Source organism: Electrophorus electricus, chromosome 1, assembly GCF_041902795.1.
Source record: "Electrophorus electricus isolate QZ-2024a chromosome 1, ASM4190279v1, whole genome shotgun sequence".
In the NCBI taxonomy this organism is placed as follows: Eukaryota; Metazoa; Chordata; class Actinopteri; order Gymnotiformes; family Gymnotidae; genus Electrophorus; species Electrophorus electricus.
Genome location: NC_137497.1, coordinates 7,869,385 through 7,889,796, shown reverse-complemented (window position 1 = coordinate 7,889,796; position 20,412 = coordinate 7,869,385). Strand labels below are relative to the sequence as shown.

Here is a 20,412-nt window from a genome sequence, read left to right as displayed (position 1 = left end):
GCAAATGAGGTGATGTCACTTCCTGTCTTTGGGCAGGCATATTCCCCATAAAAGTCCCCTTTAACACACTATGGTTTCTTTTCCCTCCAAAACAACATGGAAGTCTCTCCACAAAAATAATCACAGGTATGTTATTTTTCTCTTAATCTACTTTTGTTTTACCTACTTCAATCAAATATACAGACTTTTCTGGCTAGATAAACATTGTACTTAAACTCTAGTAACATATTATAAGAATAATATTTCATCTCAAATATTTACAATACATTTCTATAATACATTTCACTCATACTGTGTACAACATCTGTATCTGTATCACTCCAACACTCAGAAAACAAAATGAAAAACCTTTCAGTTTCCAAAGATTTCCACCTTTAATGTGTAGATTTGTACAGAGTTTAACACAGTGAGGTTATGATTCCACAGCATGTGTAACTTGTAGAACAGTATTTATGTCATATGTACAGAAATCAACTGCAGCTCAGTCTATTATTTGAACATCATTTATTGTGTGTGTGAGAGAGAGAGAGGGAGAGGTTTAAAGTGTCTGTGTGAGTGTGTGTGTGTGTGTGTGTGTGTGTGTGTGTGTGTGTGTGTGTGTGTGTGTGTGTGTGAAAGAGAGTGAGAGGTATAGAGTGAATGACAGAGAGAGATGTGTAGCGTGTATGTGTGAGAAGTGTGTGTGTGTGTGTGTATGTGTATGAGAGAAAGTTACAGGTGTATTTTGTGTGTGTGTGTGTGTGTGAGAGAGAGAGAGAAAGAGAGAGAGAGAGAGAGGTGTTTTGTGTGTGTGTGTGTGCATACGTTTGTGTAAGACACTTGTGTGTGTGTGTGTGTGTGTGTGTGTGTGTGTGTGCGTGCATACGTTTGTGTAAGAGACTTGTAGTGTGTGTGTGTGAGAAGGAAGTGTAGTGTGTGTAAGAGTGTGTGTGAGAGAGAGCTGTGTATGTGTGTGAGAAAGATACAGGTGTATTTTGTGGTATTTTGTGTGTGTGTCTGTGTGAGAGAGAGACACACACACACAAGGGTGTAGTGTGTGTGTGTGTGTGTGTGTGTGTGTGTGTGTGTGTGTGTGTGCGCACGCGCGCATGTGTGAAGAGAGAAGTGCAGAGTGTGTTTGTGTGTGAGAGAAAGAGCAAAGTGTGTGTGTGTGTGTGGCAGAGAGAAAGAGAGGTGTGTGTGTGTGTGTGTGTGTGTGTGTGTGGCAGAGAGAAAGAGAGAGGTGTGTGTGTATGTGTAAGGAAATGTGTGTATGATGATGTCCACTAGTTGTGTGTGTAGAGGAGTGTGTGTGAGAGATAAGGGTGTATTTTGTGTGAGTGTGTGTGCGCGCGTGCAAGAGAGGTGTAGAGTGCGAGTGTGTGTGTGAGAGAAAGAGCAAAGTGTGTATGTGTGTGTGTGTGTGTGTGTGTGTGTGTGTGTGTGTGTGTGTGTGTGTGTGTGTTTTATACTCAGCAGGCATGTGTGTATGATGTCCACCAGTTGTGTGTTTCCCTGCAGACTCAGGTGTTCCTCCAGGACACAGGAGGCTATTCTAGCTCACACACACACACTGAGGAGTTATAATAAACCCTAAACCCTGCATAGAGGGGCTGAGTGAATGTGGAGTGGAGTGTGTGTAAGTGTGTGTGTGTGTGTGTGTGAGAGGAGACGCTGTAGAAGGACAGAGTGCCGGCGGGCCAGTCCAGATACACTCCTACTCTGTTGGAGCTGGAGGGGGCAGAGATGTCAGTTCCCTTATTATTGTGCCAGACAGTGTATCTGTTATCAGAGCAGCTCAGACTCCAGGACTTTACATTACATCCAAACCAACAGTCATCACTGAGTCCTTTCCTGCTGATTCCTTTATATGTCACTGATATATCAGCCCCTCCCCCACTCCACTCAACCTCCCAGTAACAGCGTCCAGTCAGACTCTCTCTACACACAACCTGCTTACAGACATCAAATCTCTCTGGATGATCAGGATACGACTGCTGCTGCCACACACGCGTCACCTTTCTGTTCCCCTCAGACAGAGAGAGATGTGTGTGTGCTGTGTTTGGGTCCAGTGTGAGATCACACACATCTGCACACAAGAAGACACATTAGAGGAGAGATCACAAATACTGTGTGTGTGTCTGTGTGTGTGTCTGTGTGTGTGTCTGTGTGTGTGTCTGTGTGTGAGTCTGTGTGTGAGTCTGTCTGTGTGTGAGTCTGTCTGTGTGTGAGTCTGTCTGTGTGTGAGTCTGTCTGTGTGTGAGTCTGTCTGTGTGTGAGTCTGTGTGTGTGTGAGTCTGTGTGTGTGTGAGTCTGTGTGTGTGTGTGTGTGTGTGTGTGTGTGTGTGTGTGTGTACATTTACTTCTTACATTTTCTTAGTCCTGGTTTGATTCTCATCTCCCCTGCGCGCTCCACCCTAAAGAAACACACACACACACACACACACACACACACACACACAGATAATAGTTCTGTCTCTCTCTCTCTCACACACAGATAATAGTTCTGTCTCTCTCTCTCTCTCTCACACACAGATAATAGTTCTGTCTCTCTCTCACACACACACAAAGATAATAGTTCTGTCTCTCTCTCTCTCTCACAGATAATAGTTCTGTCTCTCTCTCTCTCTCACAGACAGATAATAGTTCTGTCTCTCTCTCTCTCACAGACAGATAAGTTCTGTCTCTCTCTCTCTCTCTCTCACACAGATAATAGTTCTGTCGCTCTCTCTCTCTCTCTCTCTCTCTCTGTCTCACAGATAATAGTTCTGTCTCTCTCTCTCTCTCTCTCTCTCTCTCTCTCACACACAAAGATAATAGTCCTATCTCTCTCTCTTTCACACGGATAATAGTTCTGACTCTCTCTCTCTCTCACAGATAATAGTTCTGTCTCTCTCTCTCTCTCTCTCTCTCTCTCTCTCACACACACACAGATAATAGTTCTGTCGCTCTCTCTCTCTCTCACACAGATAATAGTTCTGTCGCTCTCTCTCTCTCTCTCACACACAGATAATAGTTCTGTCTCTCTCTATCTCTCTCTCTCTCTCTCACACAAAGATAATAGTTCTGTCTCTCTCTCTCTCTCTCTCACACACAGATAATAGTTCTGTCGCTCTCTCTCTCTCTCTCTCACAGATGATAGTTCTGTCTCTCTCTCTCCCTCTCTCTCTCTCTCTCTCTCTCTCTCTCTCTCTCTCTCGGGCTCACACAGATAATAGTTCTGTCTCTCTCTCTCTCTCTCTCTCTCGGGCTCACACAGATAATAGTTCTGTCTCTCCCTCTCTCTCTCTCTCTCACACACACAGATAATAGTTCTCTCTCTCTCTCTCTCACACACGGATAATAGTTCTCTCTCTCTCACACACACACAGATAATAGTTCTGTCTCTCTCTCTCTCTCTCACACACACAGATAATAGTTCTGTCGCTCTCTCTCTCTCTCTCACAAACACACATATAATAGTTCTGTCTCTCTCTCTCTCTCACACGGATAATAGTTCTGTCTCTCTCTCTCTCTCTCGGGCTCACACAGATAATAGTTCTGTCTCTCTCTCTCTCTCTCTCTCTCTCTCTCACACACAAAGATAATAGTCCTATCTCTCTCTCTCTCTCACACGGATAATAGTTCTGTCTCTCTCTCTCACACACACACACACAGATAAAAGTTCTCTCTCTCTCTCACACGGATAATAGTTCTGTCTCTCTCTCTCTCACACACACACACACACACACACACACACACACACACACACACACACACACACACACACAGATAATAGTTCTGTCTGTCTCTCTCTCTCTCTGTCTCACAGATAATAGTTCTGTCTCTCTCTCTCTCTCTCTCACACACAGATAATAGTTCTGTCTCTCTCTCACACACACACAGATAATAGTTCTGTCTCTCTCTCTCTCACACGGATAATAGTTCTGTCTCTCTCTCTCTCTCACAGATAATAGTTCTGCCGCTCTCTCTCTCTCTCTCACAGAGAGATAATAGTTCTGTCTCTCTCTCACACACACACAGATAATAGTTCTGTCTCTCTCTCTCACACACACAGATAATAGTTCTCTCTCTCTCTCTCTCACACACAGATAATAGTTCTGTCGCTCTCTCTCTCTCTCACAAACACACAGATAATAGTTCTGTCTCTCTCTATCTCTCTCACACGGATAATAGTTCTGTCGCTCTCTCTCTCACGCAGAGATAATAGTTCTGTCTCTCTCTCTCTCTCTCTCTCTCTCACACACACACACACACACACACACACACAGATAATAGTTCTGTCTCTCTCTCTCACACACAGATAATAGTTCTGTCTCTCTCTCTCTCTCTCACACACAGATAATAGTTCTGTCGCTCTCTCTCTCTCTCACACACACAGATAATAGTTCTGTCTCTCTCTCACACACACACAGATAATAGTTCTGTCTCTCTCTCTCTCACACGGAAAATAGTTCTGTCTCTCTCTCTCTCACACGGAAAATAGTTGTCTCTCTCTCTCTCTCTCTCTCTCACACACACACACACACACACACACACACACACACACACACACACACACACACAGATAATAGTTCTGTCTCTCTCTCTCTCACACACACAGATAATAGTTCTGTCTCTCTCTCTCACACACACAGATAATAGTTCTGTCTCGCTCTCTCTCTCACACACAGATAATAGTTCTGTCTCTCTCTCACACACACACAGATAATAGTTCTGTCTCTCTCTCTCTCACACGGATAATAGTTCTGTCTCTCTCTCTCTCTCTCTCTCTCACACAGAGATAATAGTTCTGTCTCTCTCTCTCTTTCTCTCTCTCTCACACACAGATAATAGTTCTGTCGCTCTCTCTCTCTCACAAACACACGGATAATAGTTCTGTCGCTCTCTCTCTCTCTCTCTCACACACAGATAATAGTTGTCTCTCTCTCTCACACACACAGATAATAGTTCTGTCGCTCTCTCTCTCTCTCACACACACAGATAATAGTTCTGTCTCTCTCTCTCTCTCTCTCTCTCTCTCACTCACACGGATAATAGTTCTGTCTCTCTCTCTCTCACACGGAAAATAGTTCTGTCTCTCTCTCTCTCTCTCTCTCTCTCTCTCTCTCTCTCTCTCTCACACACACACACACACACACAGATAATAGTTCTCTCTCTCTCTCTCACACACACACAGAGATAATAGTTCTGTCTCTCTCGCTTTCTCTCTCTCTCTCTCACAGACAGATAATAGTTCTGTCTCTCTCTCTCTCTCTCTCTCACACACAGATAATAGTTCTGTCTCTCTCTCTCTCACACACAGATAATAGTTCTGTCTCTCTCTCTCTCTCTCTCTCTCACACACAGATAATAGTTCTGTCTCTCTCTCTCACACACACACACAGATAATAGTTCTGTCTCTCTGTCTCTCACACACAGATAATAGTTCTGCCGCTCTCTCTCTCTCTCTCTCTCTCACAGAGAGATAATAGTTCTGTCTCTCTCTCACACACACAGATAATAGTTCTGTCTCTCTCTCTCTCTCTCTCTCACACACAGATAATAGTTCTGTCGCTCTCTCTCTCTCTCTCACACACACAGATAATAGTTCTGTCTCTCTCTCTCTCTCTCTCACTCACACGGATAATAGTTCTGTCTCTCTCTCTCTCACACGGAAAATAGTTCTGTCTCTCTCTCTCTCTCACACACACACACACACACAGATAATAGTTCTCTCTCTCTCTCACACACACAGATAATAGTTCTGTCTCTCTCTCTCACACACACACAGAGATAATAGTTCTGTCTCTCTCGCTTTCTCTCTCTCTCTCTCACAGACAGATAATAGTTCTCTCTCTCTCTCACACACACACACACAGATAATAGTTCTGTCTCTCTTTCTCTCTCACACACAGATAATAGTTCTGTCGCTCTCTCTCTCTCTCTCTCTCTGTCTCACAGATAATAGTTCTGTCTCTCTCTCTCCCTCTCTCTCTCTCGGGCTCACACAGATAATAGTTCTGTCTCTCTCTCTCTCACACACACAGATAATAGTTCTGTCTCTCTCTCTCTCTCTCTCTCTCACAAACACACAGATAATAGTTCTGTCGCTCTCTCTCACACAGAGATAATAGTTCTGTCTCTCTCTCTCTCTCTCTCTCTCTCTCTCTCACACACACACACACACACAGATGATAGTTCTGTCTCTCTCTCTCACACACACAGATAATAGTTCTGTCTCTCTCTCTCTCTCTCTCTCACACACAGATAATAGTTCTGTCGCTCTCTCTCTCTCTCACACAGATAATAGTTCTGTCGCTCTCTCTCTCTCTCACACACACAGATAATAGTTCTGTCTCTCTCTATCTCTCTCTCACACAAAGATAATAGTTCTGTCTCTCTCTCTCTCTCACACAGATAATAGTTCTGTCTCTCTCTCTCTCTCACACGGATAATAGTTCTGTCTCTCTCTCTCTCTCTCACACACAGATAATAGTTCTGTCTCTCTCTCTCTCACACACACACACAGATAATAGTTCTGTCTCTCTCTCTCTCACACACAGATAATAGTTCTGTCTCTCTCTCTCTCACACAGATAATAGTTCTGTCTCTCTCTCTCTCACACGGATAATAGTTCTGTCTCTCTCTCTCTCTCACACACAGATAATAGTTCTGTCTCTCTCTCTCTCTCACACACAGATAATTGTTCTGTCTCTCTCTCTCTCTCTCTCTCACACACAGATAATAGTTCTGTCTCTCTCTCTCACACACACACAGATAATAGTTCTGTCTCTCTGTCTCTCACACACAGATAATAGTTCTGTCTCTCTCTCTCTCACACGGATAATAGTTCTGCCGCTCTCTCTCTCTCTCTCTCTCACAGAGAGATAATAGTTCTGTCTCTCTCTCACACACACAGATAATAGTTCTGTCTCTCTCTCTCTCTCTCACACACAGATAATAGTTCTGTCGCTCTCTCTCTCTCTCTCTCACACACACAGATAATAGTTCTGTCTCTCTCTCTCTCTCACACACAGATAATAGTTCTGTCGCTCTCTCTCTCTCTCTCTCACACACAGATAATAGTTCTGTCTCTCTCTCTCTCACACGGATAATAGTTCTGTCTCTCTCTCTCTCTCTCTCACACACAGATAATAGTTCTGTCTCTCTCTCACACACACACAAATAATAGTTCTGTCTCTCTCTCTCTCACATGGAAAATAGTTCTGTCTCTCTCTCTCTCACACGGAAAATAGTTCTGTCTCTCTCTCTCTCTCTCTCTCTCACACACACACACACACACACACACACACACACACACACAGATAATAGTACTGTCTCTCTCTCTCTCTCTCTCTCTCACACACACAGATAATAGTTCTGTCTCTCTCTCTCTCTCTCTCTCTCACACACACAGATAATAGTTCTGTCTCTCTCTCTCTCTCACACACACAGATAATAGTTCTGTCTCTCTCTCTCTCTCTCACACACACACAGATAATAGTACTGTCTCTCTCTCTCTCTCTCACACACAGATAATAGTTCTCTCTCTCTCTCTCTCTCTCTCACACACACACACACACACACAGATAATAGTACTGTCTCTCTCTCTCTCTCTCACACACACAGATAATAGTTCTGTCTCTCTCTCTCTCTCACACACACACACACACACACACAGATAATAGTTCTGTCTCTCTCTCTCTCTCTCTCACACACACAGATAATAGTTCTGTCTCTCTCTCTCTCTCTCTCTCTCTCTCTCTCTCTCACACACACACAGATAATAGTTCTGTCTCTCTCTCTCTCTCTCTCTCACACACACACACAGATAATAGTACTGTCTCTCTCTCTCTCTCTCTCTCTCACACACACAGATAATAGTTCTGTCTCTCTCTCTCTCTCTCACACAGATAATAGTTCTGTCTCTCTCTCACACACACACAGATAATTGTTCTGTCTCTCTCTCTCTCTCTCACACACACAGATAATAGTTCTGTCTCTCTCTCTCTCTCACACGGAAAATAGTTCTCTGTCTCTCTCTCTCTCTCTCTCTCTCACAAACAGATAATAGTTCTGTCTCTCTCTCTCTCTCACGCACACAGATAATAGTTCTGTCTCTCTCTCTCTCTCTCTCTCTCTCACACACACACAGATAATAGTTCTGTCTCTCTCTCTCTCTCTCTCTCTCACACACAGATAATAGTTCTCTCTCTCTCTCTCTCACACGGAAAATAGTTATCTGTCTCTCTCTCACAAACACACAGATAATAGTTCTGTCTCTCTCTCTCACACGGATAATAGTTCTGTCTCTCTCTCTCTCTCTCTCACACGGATAATAGTTCTGTCTCTCTCTCTCTCTCGGGCTCACACAGATAATAGTTCTGTCTCTCTCTCTCTCTCGGGCTCACACAGATAATAGTTCTGTCTCTCTCTCTCACACACAGATAACAGTTCTGTCTCTCTCTCTCTCACACGGATAATAGTTCTGTCTCTCTCTCTCTCACACGGAAAATAGTTCTGTCTCTCTCTCTCTCACACGGAAAATAGTTCTGTCTCTCTCTCTCTCTCTCTCACACGGAAAATAGTTCTGTCTCTCTCTCTCTCTCTCTCTCTCACACGGATAATAGTTCTGTCTCGCTCTCTCTCTCTCACACGGATAATAGTTCTGTCTCTCGCTCTCTCTCTCTCACACGGATAATAGTTCTGTCTCTCGCTCTCTCTCTCACACGGATAATAGTTCTGTCTCTCGCTCTCTCTCTCTCTCACACGGATAATAGTTCTGTCTCTCTCTCTATCTCACACGGAAAATAGTTCTGTCTCTCGCTCTCTCTCTCTATCTCACACGGAAAATAGTTCTGTCTCTCGCTCTCTCTCTCTCTCTCACACGGATAATAGTTCTGTCTCTCGCTCTCTCTCTCTCACACGGATAATAGTTCTGTCTCTCTCTCTCTCTCTCACACACACAGATAATAGTTCTGTCTCTCTCTCTCTCTCTCACACACACACACAGATAATAGTTCTGTCTCTGTCTCTCTCTCACACACACAGATAATAGTTCTGTCTCTCTCTCTCTCTCTCACATGGAAAAAAGTTCTGTCTCTCTCTCTCTCTCTCACACGGAAAATAGTTCTGTCTCTCTCTCTCTCTCTCTCACACACGGATAATAGTTCTGTCTCTCTCTCTCTCTCTCTCACATGTATAATAGTTCTGTCTCTCTCTCAAACAGACACAGATAATAGTTCTGTCTCTCTCTCTCTCACACGGAAAATAGTTCTGTCTCTCTCTCTCTCTCTCACACACGGATAATAGTTCTGTCTCTCTCTCTCTCTCTCACATGTATAATAGTTCTGTCTCTCTCTCAAACAGACACAGATAATAGTTCTGTCTCTCTCTCTCTCTCTCTCACACATATAATAGTTCTGTTTCTCTCTCTCTCTCTCACACAAAGATAACAGTTCTGTTTCTCTCTCTCTCTCACACACAGATAATAGTTCTGTCTCTCTCTCTCTCTCTCTCTCTCTCTCTCACACACACACAGATAATAGTTCTGTCTCTCTCTCTCTCTCTCACACGGATAATAGTTCTGTCTCTCTCTCTCTCTCTCACACATAGATAATAGTTCTGTCTCTCTCTCTCTCTCACACATGGATAATAGTTCTGTCTCGCTCTCTCTCTCACACACAGATAATAGTTCTGTCTCTCTCTCTCTCTCACACAGATAATAGTTCTGTCACTCTCTCTCTCTCTCTCTCTCTCTCTCTCTCTCTCACACACACAGAGATAAAAGTTCTGTCTCTCTCTTTCTCTCTCTCTCTTACACGGAAAATAGTTCTCTCTGTCTCTCTCTCTCACAAACACACAGATAATAGTTCTCTCTCTCTCTCTCTCTCTCTCTCTCACACACACACACACACACACATAATAGTTCTGTCTCTCTCTCTCTCTGTCACACACACACAGATAATAGTTCTGTCTCTCTCTCTCTCTCTCTCACACACACAGAGATAATAGTTGTCTCTCTCTCTCACACAGATAATAGTTCTCTCTCTCTCACACTCACACACAGATAATAGTTCTGTCTCTCTCTCTCTCTCTCACACACAGATAATAGTTCTGTCTCTCTCTCTCTCACTCACACGAATAATAGTTCTGTCTCTCTCTCACACACACAGATAATAGTTCTGTCTCTCTCTCTCTCACACAGATAACAGTTCTGTCTCTCTCTCTCTCTCTCACATATAGATAATAGTTCTGTCTCTCTCTCTCTCTCACACAGATAATAGTTCTGTCTCTCTCTCTCTCTCTCACACAGATAATAGTTCTGTCTCTCTCTCTCTCACAAACACACAGATAATAGTTCTGTCTCTCTCTCTCTCTCACACAGATAATAGTTCTGTCTCTCTCTCTCTCTCACACGGAAAATAGTTGTCTCTCTCTCTCTCTCTCTCACTCACACACACACACACAAACAGATAATAGTTCTGTCTCTCTCTCTCTCTCTCTCTCTCTCTCTCTCTCTCTCACAAACAGATAATAGTTCTGTCTCTCTCTCACACACACACACAGATAATAGTTCTGTCTCTCTCTCACAAACACACAGATAATAGTTCTGTCTCTCTCTCTCTCTCACACACAGATAATAGTTCTGTCTCTCTCTCTCTCACATGGAAAATAGTTCTGTCTCTCTCTCTCTCTCTCTCACACACACACACACACAAACAGATAATAGTTCTGTCTCTCTCTCTCTCTCTCTCTCTCTCTCTCTCACAAACAGATAATAGTTCTGTCTCTCTCTCTCTCTCACAAACACACAGATAATAGTTCTGTCTCTCTCTCTCTCTCCCTCACACACAGATAATAGTTCTGTCTCTCTCTCTCTCTCACACACAAATAATAGTTCTGTCTCTCTCTCTCTCACACGGAAAATAGTTCTGTCTCTCTCTCTCTCTCACACACACAAAGATAATAGTTCTGTCTCTCTCTCTCTCTCACAGAGAATAGTTCTGTCTCTCTCTCTCACACACACACAGTTATTAGTTCTCTCTCTCTCACACACACAGTTATTAGTTCTCTCTCTCTCTCTCTTTCTCTCTCTCTCACACAGGTAATCGTTCTGTCTCTCTCTCTTTCTCTCTCTCTCTCTCTCTCTGTGTTCCACACACAGATAACAGTTCTGTTTCTCTCTCTCACACACACACAGAGATAATAGTTCTGTCTCTCTCTCTCTCTCACACACAGAAAAGTTCTGTCTCACACACAGATAATAGTTGTCTCTCTCTGTCTCACACACAGATAATAGTTCTGTCGCTCTCTCTCTTGCTCTCTCTCTCTCTGTCTCACACACAGATAATAGTTCTGTAGCTCTTTCTCTCTCTCTCTCGCACAGATAATAGTTCTGTCTCTCTATGTCTCACACAGATAATAATTCTCTCTCTCTCTCTCTCTCTCTCTCTCTCTCTCACACACACACAGATAATAGTTCTGTCTCTCTCTCACACAAACACACAAAGATAATAGTTCTCGCTCTCTCTCTCCATTTCAGACACACACATCGTTCTGGGCATTGAGAGTTCTGGTAAACTGGGATGTGATGATGTTGTCACTTCACCTCTCTTTTGTCTCTCTAGTTTGTTGACTGAGAGCAGCGGAGTGTTGATCATGCCTGTGGTTCCTTTTAGTTGTGCTGCCACAGCTACATCTGCCAAAGTCCATCTTTGCACATCCTAGTTTCCTACTTTACACACCCTCTACCTGGACATGTCTAATAATCTAGTCTCTCTGTCTGCTGAGGTTCACCTACCCCTGATGTCATGACGTTACTGTCTCAGCTGCCATGGCTAATCCCACCACCCCATGATGCCCCCTGTTGTAGCCCCCCACACCTCCACCCCACACAGCTACTTCCCCGCTGCCCTTCATGGATGATCTCATACAGGAAGAGTTTCGGTCATGTGCACACCGTCGGGACCAGACAAGGACTTCTAGAAAACCACACTAGACATTAATTGCTTATTGTTCCATATTTCTTTATTTATTTTTCTCCATCTCACTACTTATTCTGCTCCTTATTGTCTATATTCTTACTACTGTAATGTCCGTTATTGTCCAGAGGACCCCACCAGTTTACAGCCCACCAGAACCAGTGCACCGAGGACACTGTCAGCACTGACATCCACACGTCTCTCACACATCTGGAGGACATGGACAGTTATGTTCCAGTGCTGTTCACTGATTACAGCTCAGCAGTCAACACAGTCACCCCAACCAAACTGACTGAAACACTCACCACTGGACTCACACCCTCCTTCTGTAAATGGGGGCTGAACTTTCTAACAGACAGAATCAGTCAGTCAGAACTGGCAATGTACATCCAGCACAAGGACTGAGAACACTGGGACCCCCCAGGACTGTGTGGCTGCCCAGTATAACACCAGCATCATCAAACTGGTTTGACTGATCACTGGATGAGACAGCATACAGGAGGGAGGTGACAGACATGGTGACATGGTGTCATGACAACAATCTCTCCCTGAATGCAGACAAGACCAAGAAGATGATTGTTGACCCAAGGAGGAAGGAGAAGCAACAGCACACACCACTACAGACAGGAGAGATGGAGGTAAACTCCTTCACCTTCCTGGAGTTCACATCAGTGAGGACCTCACCTGGACCTACAACACACCCCATATCAGTGAGGACATCACCTGGTCCTACAACACACACACCCCACATCAGTGAGGACCTCACCTGGACCTACAACACACACACCCCACATCAGTGAGGACCTCACCTGGACCTACAACACACACACCCCACATCAGTGAGGACCTCACCTGGACCTACAACACACCCCACATCAGTGAGGACCTCACCTGGACCTACAACACACCCCACATCAGTGAGGACATCACCTGGACCTACAACACACACACCCCACATCAGTGAGGACCTCACCTGGACCTACAACACACACACCCCACATCAGTGAGGACCTCACCTGGACCTACAACACACACACCCCACATCAGTGAGGACCTCACCTGGACCTACAACAAACACCACATCATAAAGAAATCCCAACAGTATCTGCTGTGTCCTCTGTTTATGTACGATACACAGCATGACCTGCAGGTTAACACTCTCCTGACATCAGAACTCTGAAAATGTTCAGCTCTTGTTCACAGTTTTATTGACAACAGGAGGAAACGTGAAACTGAATCACATGAAAGACAAATCAACAACAAGCCAGCCACAACAAGTACCGATATACACAGAACACAATGCAGCAAACTTCACAGAGAATAACATTATCCACCAAATAATGATCTGTGATTACAAATAACAATACAATAAACTACACCCAACCACAATGTTTTCAAAAGGTATGAGATGTACGCAGACAACTGCATTAGCACGGCTATAATAACTACAATAACTATAATAACTACAATAACTAGAACTCTTGGAGTTGTATTCTCTCACTCTACGATCGCTACACACATAAACCGACTCGCTGCTACTGACACCCTGTGGTTCATAAATGAATTACAACTAACCTCAAAAAATGGAACAGAGTTTATAAACTCCTGACAGAACAGCATCTGTACTTCCTGAGGAGGCTGAGGAAATGTAGCATGTCAACTAAAACTCAGCAGTTCCTACAGGAGAATGATGGAGAGTGAACTCACCAGCCACCACAGTATGATATGGGAACTGCACTACTCAGGAATGGAAGACTCAGTTTTCATTATTTTCTCATTCTCACTCTTTCATAAACACACACAGACACCAACACAGAAACACATACGCACACCCAAACACACACACACACACACACACACACACACCCACACACATACACGTAAGCACACACAAACAAACCCACATACGCATGCACACACTAACGTTCCATACCTGAGAGTGTCCAGTCTGCAGTGGGGATCCTCCAGTCTAGCAGAGAGCAGCTTCACTCCTGACTCTCCTGGGTGGTTGTACGTCAGGTCCAGTTCTTTCAGGTGGGAGGGGTTTGACCTCAGAGCTGAAGCCAGAGAAGAACAGCCTTCCTCTGTGACCAAACAACCAGACAGTCTGCAGAAAGGAGGGAAACAGGTAGAGAGACAGAGAGTGAGATGCACTTCCAGAGCAGCCTGCATGGGGCAGCTAGAGAGGCTGGTAACTGTAGTGGAGGTTCCTCCACTCTCATCTCTCTCCGGCGTCCTCCATGGTAGATGGTTTTGTTCACTCTTCTCCAGATCGCTGCTGTCTGTGTTTATTTTTGCTCTTATTTTTATTCAGCCCTTCAGAACTCTAGTGCACTATTAACCTACATCTGAAGAACCCTAAAGCTGGACTTACACTGTGTGATTTCAGTGGTCTTATTAGACTGTTACATGTCAGACTGTATGAGATGATAACAGTAAAATCTTGGCAGAATTCTACATCTGACTGTGATAACAGGAGTAAAAATACTGTCACATTTCTGGACCTGTGACTCAGAGATAAAGTCTAAGAATCCTAAGCGATGCATACTTTTTTTGGAAGTTGCAAAGCTGATGCCAGACTTTCACAAGTGTCCTCAAGATTACAGATAGCTAGACTGCAAGTAGATACAACTGACAATACAATATAGTCTACAGTAGATACACTAAATATTACAATGTAAGTCACTCTGGATAAAAGCATCTGCCAAATGCTGTAAAAGTAAATATAAATGTACTCTTATGTGGTCATGGAACTGTCTTGGCTTTATAGGACATTTCTGAGAAATAGATATCCAAAATCAACCTGAATGAAACATGAATTCACCCAAAGGTATTATTATTTTAATAGGAGTTTATGAAAAATAGTAGAGTGAAATCTGTCCAAACTTACTCTGCTGATACTCTGCAAATTCAGTCTATACAAAATGAGTGCATTATTTCGCCTAAAGGTAGTTTGACTTTAATATGGATTTATGAAGACATTGTACAGTGAGTGTCCAAACTTACTCTGCTAATAGTCAAGGGCTTCTACTCACATGTGGTAGTGGAACTGTTTTTGCATTTTGTTAAAATTCAGAAAAATATATAAAACTTCAATATAGATGTATTAATGATCTGGTGATGGCCAAGGGCCACCATTCAACTAGCAGTGGAATATTTCAGCCCTGGAGTTCTCCTGCCCTCCACATTTGCTACATTTCACTAGTGATAACCTCTGTTTCAGCTGGCAGTCAAGATCTATAATAACCTTATGAGAAACATTATATAGAAAAAGCTTTTCCACAATGCTTATTATGCTGTGTAAATATATTACCAATTGTGTTTAATCTAATTATGCAATTAAAGTTCAATCAAGTAAACTGTATTTTGTACAAATACGCAAGTCTGTTTCTTTGCTTAGGAAGAGTTAGATTGCGGTGAGCAGCGAAATACCGTAAAATCGCGCATATAGGCGCATAATTTAAAGCGCGGATGACTTGACCGTGAATCGCTAAAGCGCGGATAGCGTGATCGCGGTTGTAACCTAGTAACCACCTGTAACCTAGTAACCACCTGTAACCTAGCTACAAGGTTTAAATGTGTTTAAACTGATGTAGGGAACATGACTGATTATTGCACAGCTGTACTTCATGAACACCAGATGTTATAAATCACATCCCCGTCAAATCTCCCGTCACACCCTCACCCTCCTCCCTCCTGCTCTCAACTACGTGAAGATCCAACCGCATTTCTCCTAAAGACTGTAACTTGATTGTTGCAAAGACAAGAAGTCCAATCTTGCTTATTGACGGTTTGGTCAAATTGTTGAGACTGTTAGCTGGTTAGATATCTGTGCTGAACAGTAAACAACTAAACAAATCAACATAGCTAGACTTTCTTTGCTAACATTACCTAGTTAGCTGTTAGCCATGAATGACGATCAGAGATTCAGTGAAAAACTCACACAGGCTTTGTCTGTCTGTCTTAGTCCATCTACTTTTACTTTTTGTCTGTCCCTTTCTGGTATTTTCCTTTTCTCTTGGAAATCACCATAGCAGCAAATATCCTCCAATTCCAGTTTGAGATTTTCTGTTATTTTCATGATCCACTACAGTTCTCTTCACCTCAGTAAGTTAAAACAGCTCCTCTGATGCTATTGGCCACTGTAATGACGTCATTCAATATTCTGCTGCCCCGGCCGTCCTACCACATATGTGATTGGATAAAATTACTGTCACTCAAAATGAGAACCTTCTCACTCATATTCCTGTTACTGCTGGATACAAGTGCTTCTTGGATATTCATGTTATTACTACCTTTATTTTTTTTTCAAATGGTACAATTTAAAAAAATTGTGGAGTGTTTTTACTGTACCTTTTGACATTTTTTTGATACGTCAACATAGACTTCCTAAAAACACAAGGGCAACAATCACAAGGTTATTACTGTATTTCTAGACCAAACTGTTTTATGCTGTTTCGTGTGCTCCCAGTTTTAGTTGAGAAAAATATTAGGAACATTATCTTCACTACATATAATGGTGTTAGACTGTTTCTGACCATTCTGGTGCCCTACACACACCCAAACACACCCTGCTGCTACCACACTACAGTTACGGTGAAACTACAAACACTCCATAACTGCAGCCTGATAAGATTTAATAGACAGACTGAACACAGGCATGCTAATAGAACACAGATTTGTACCTTCAGTTTCCAGAGTTGGATCTGTCCTAGAACAACTCCCCCAGGTCATTGTGCCAGTGTTGGGTAGTGTAGTCTATTGTGTGGCTGTGTGTATCAACATAAAATATCGTGGGTGTAGAAGATTACTGTACATTCACTGAGTGGATTTGAGCTTGTTACATCTACTACTGTATTTTCTTTTCCCTCTTCTGGTTTATGTTTAATGAAGACAGGTTTGGGGTGGAGCAAGTGTTGGGTTTGGTTTTTATTCTGGCTTATACTCCCCATAGAGTCAGACGGCATGTTTGTAGATCTCTATTACTTTTTTGTAATAGTGGTTTGTGCTCAGAATAAAGTGTCTGTTGTGGTCTCTCCCCCTACACTGGCACATAACAGAGATGTATAAAGGTTGGTATCTCTCTCTAATCATCTGCAGCTGAAATAACCAGCAACTGAAGATGGCTGCCTCCAACACTCCAAACACTGTAAGATAAAACTGATGATTTTCTTCATAATTTGTGAACCCTAAAGACAGCCACATTACTATATTGTGTGGAATGTAGCTTGGACACATTCAAACTAGCATAACCATTGTATTAGAGTGTTGCTATGAACAATGCATTAAATAAGAGTTTTACACATTTCTTTTTTTTTTTTAACAGAGCAGTGCCTTGACTCTCCCACTATTTGTATTTTATATAATTTCCCTGCAAAACACCTTCACTATTGTTTCTGAACTTCTGAGCCCTCCAGACATCTTGTGGTTTTAAGTATTTTCTGTGGTCAGTGTTTGTTCTCCTGTATGGAGGAAGCAGAAAGACAAGGAGCACAGCAAGGGGTCCAGTGAGGAGCACATTCTATCAGTGGTGGTCACACACAGATAATAGTTCTGCCTCTCTAACACACACAAATAGATCTGTCTGTCTCTCTCTCTCTCTATTTCACACACACAAACTCACAGATAATAGTTCCGTCTCACACTTACAAATAATAGATCTCTCTCTCTCTCTCTCTCTCTCTCTCTCTCACACACACTCACACACACACTCACACACTCACACACACACTCACACACTCACACACACACACAAATAATAGTTCTCTTGCTCTCACGCACACACACAGATAAAAGTTCTCTCTCTCTCTCTCACATACACACAAAAAATAGATCTGTCTGTCTCTCTCTGACTGTCTCTCACTCTCTATTTCAGACACACACACACACACACACACACACAGATAATAGTTCTCTTTCTCTCTCAAACACGTAGATAATAGTTCTGTCTCTCTCTCTCCCCATCTCTCTCTCACACACACACACACACACACATACAAACAAATAATAGTTCTGTCTCTCCCTCACACACACACACACACACACACTCACGTTTCAATCGAGGTGAAGCATTATAAACAGTAAATGAAACATATTTGTGTCAATCTGTGTAATAAATAAGATTTCAAACAGTAGTCATATTGGCTCTGAAATAAACAGTGTGAGGTCAGGTTTACTGTGTATAAACAGTAGTTATATTGGTCCTGAACTAAACAGTGTGATGTCTGGTTTACTGTGTATATACAGTAATTATATTGGCTGTGAACTAAACAGTGTGAGTTCTGGTTTACTGTGTATATACAGTAGTCATATTGGCACTGAACTAAACAGTGTGAGGTCTGGTTTACTGTGTATAAACAGTAATTATATTGGCCCTGAACTAAACAGTGTGAGGTCTGGTCTACTGTGTATAAACAGTAGTCATATTGGCCCTGAACTAAACAGTGTGAGGTCTGGTTTACTGTGTATATACAGTAATTATATTGGCCGTGAACTAAACAGTGTGAGGTCTGGTTTACTGTGTATAAACAGTAGTCATATTGGTCCTGAACTAAACAGTGTGAGGTCTGCTTTACTGTGTATAAACAGTAATTATATTGGCCGTGAACTAAACAGTGTGAGGTCTGGTTTACTGTGTATATACAGTAGTCATATTGGCACTGAACTAAACAGTGTAAGGTCTGGTTTACTGTGTATAAACAGTAGTCATATTGCCCTGAACTAAACAGTGTGAGGTCTGGTTTACTGTGTATATACAGTAGTCATATTGGCCGTGAACTAAACAGTGTGAGGTCTGGTTTACTGTGTATAAACAGTAGTTATATTGGCCCTGAACTAAACAGTGTGAGGTCTAGTTTACTGTGTATGAACAGTTGTTATACTGATCTTGAACTAAATAGTGTGAGCTCTGGCTTGTTTGCTGGCAAATAATTTCAGCACCAAATGTCCAGTTGAGGCCTGCAGAACATATTTACTGGGGGGACAGATGGGACCAGTGAACATCTTGTGGTGACACACTAAAATGGCCTTAAAGCACAGAGGAATTTCAGGGTACACAAGTTAAGTGTATAATAAACTACATACATACTGTTTAATTCCTTATCAGATTATGACAAATCACATGAAGTCAGTAAGGGAGTCATTCATTAACCCATAAGATTACATTTTGAATGAATCATCACCAATAAATCAAGGGTGTGGGTTACATAAACATAAATATTATTATCTGAGAAAGGTTCATTTCTGTCCAGCACTTAATATTTTATATCACTTACAAGTATCTTCCATTCTTTGATTCATACCCTTGATAAAGGTTGTATTTCAAGATTCCAAAAATTGTCTGTGGTTATAATTCTATGTTTAGTTATAATTCTACAAGTGGTTATAATTCTATGTTTAGTTCTAATACTACAAGTAGTTATAAGTCTCCCTGTGGTTATAATTTTACAAGTGGTGATAATTCTTGATGTATCTACATTCTGTAGTATCAAATAATGAATTATGGATGCAGAAATGTCAGAAATGTCTGAAGTTCTGATGTAATTACAAAACACCACACATGCTAGGTACCACACACACACACACACACACACACACACACACACACACACTTAGACAATATCCCACCCAAAAACACAAGGGAATCATGTGTGCTTGTAGAAGAGTCCTGTAATGTGTCTAGAACCTCAATAGTTCAGCTTTAAATGTTTTAATTAAGATTTTAAGGGCTTGTATTTGCAGAGAGATTAGAATGACTGATGTTTACAGTGTTTCCATACATAAACTAGATAAAATCACTCAGTGAAAATCTTACATTAGAACACTTCATTTTACAACACTATTGTTGGGAGTTTCTGAATATATTCATCCTGTAAGACATTTTGCTAAATTTCTGCGCTCAGGTGACCAAAAATGCAGCTTGTGGACAAAATGCCAAAGCACCTAGTTGAAGCAGCATTGTAATAAATACACCTGTACATGTGGACAAGGACTCATCTGTGTCTCCTCTTTACAATGTTATATTTCCCTTCTAGACTTGAATATCTGCTTATGCATCACAAATGTAACTCTTTGTCTCCACAGTGTGGTCATTTAATGAAATGCAGTGAGGTTTCAACAGAAAACTATATTTAGAAATATTTAGAGAAGAGAACTTTATAATATAATATAAAAATGTATATTTCCTTGCATTGCCTTGTCTGGCAATGTTTGTTTAATACTGTACTATAAGGGAGTTGACACTGACCTTTTTAAAATGCCTCTTTATTTACATTCAAAAATAGTCACAGAAACTCACCTGAGAATCTCCAGTTTATAGTGTGAACTCTTCAGTCCAGCACAGAGCTGCTCCACTCCTGAATTCTGCAGGTCATTATTATTCATCTCCAGCTCTCTCAGTGAGTTTTCTGTTTGTAGAACTGATGTGAGAGATTTGCAAGACTCTTCCGTGAGACCACAGCCAGATAGT

The 20,412-nt window shown here is 42.1% G+C and overlaps 1 protein-coding gene across 1 annotated transcript in view; it reads right to left on the bottom strand.

Annotated features, from left to right (window-relative positions):
- Window positions 1-805: 805 nt before the first annotated feature.
- LOC145657007 (NACHT, LRR and PYD domains-containing protein 12-like) overlaps window positions 806-20,412 on the bottom strand; it is a 61,896-nt gene continuing 42,289 nt past the window's right edge. The window contains exons 16-19 of the mRNA XM_081711154.1: window positions 20,242-20,412; window positions 13,879-14,052; window positions 2,350-2,396; window positions 806-2,068 (exon numbers count right to left, since the gene is read on the bottom strand). Of these exons, the coding sequence (XP_081567280.1) occupies window positions 1,530-2,068; window positions 2,350-2,396; window positions 13,879-14,052; window positions 20,242-20,412 (931 nt within the window). The 3' untranslated portion in view covers window positions 806-1,529. The remainder of the gene's footprint in view (window positions 2,069-2,349; window positions 2,397-13,878; window positions 14,053-20,241) is intronic.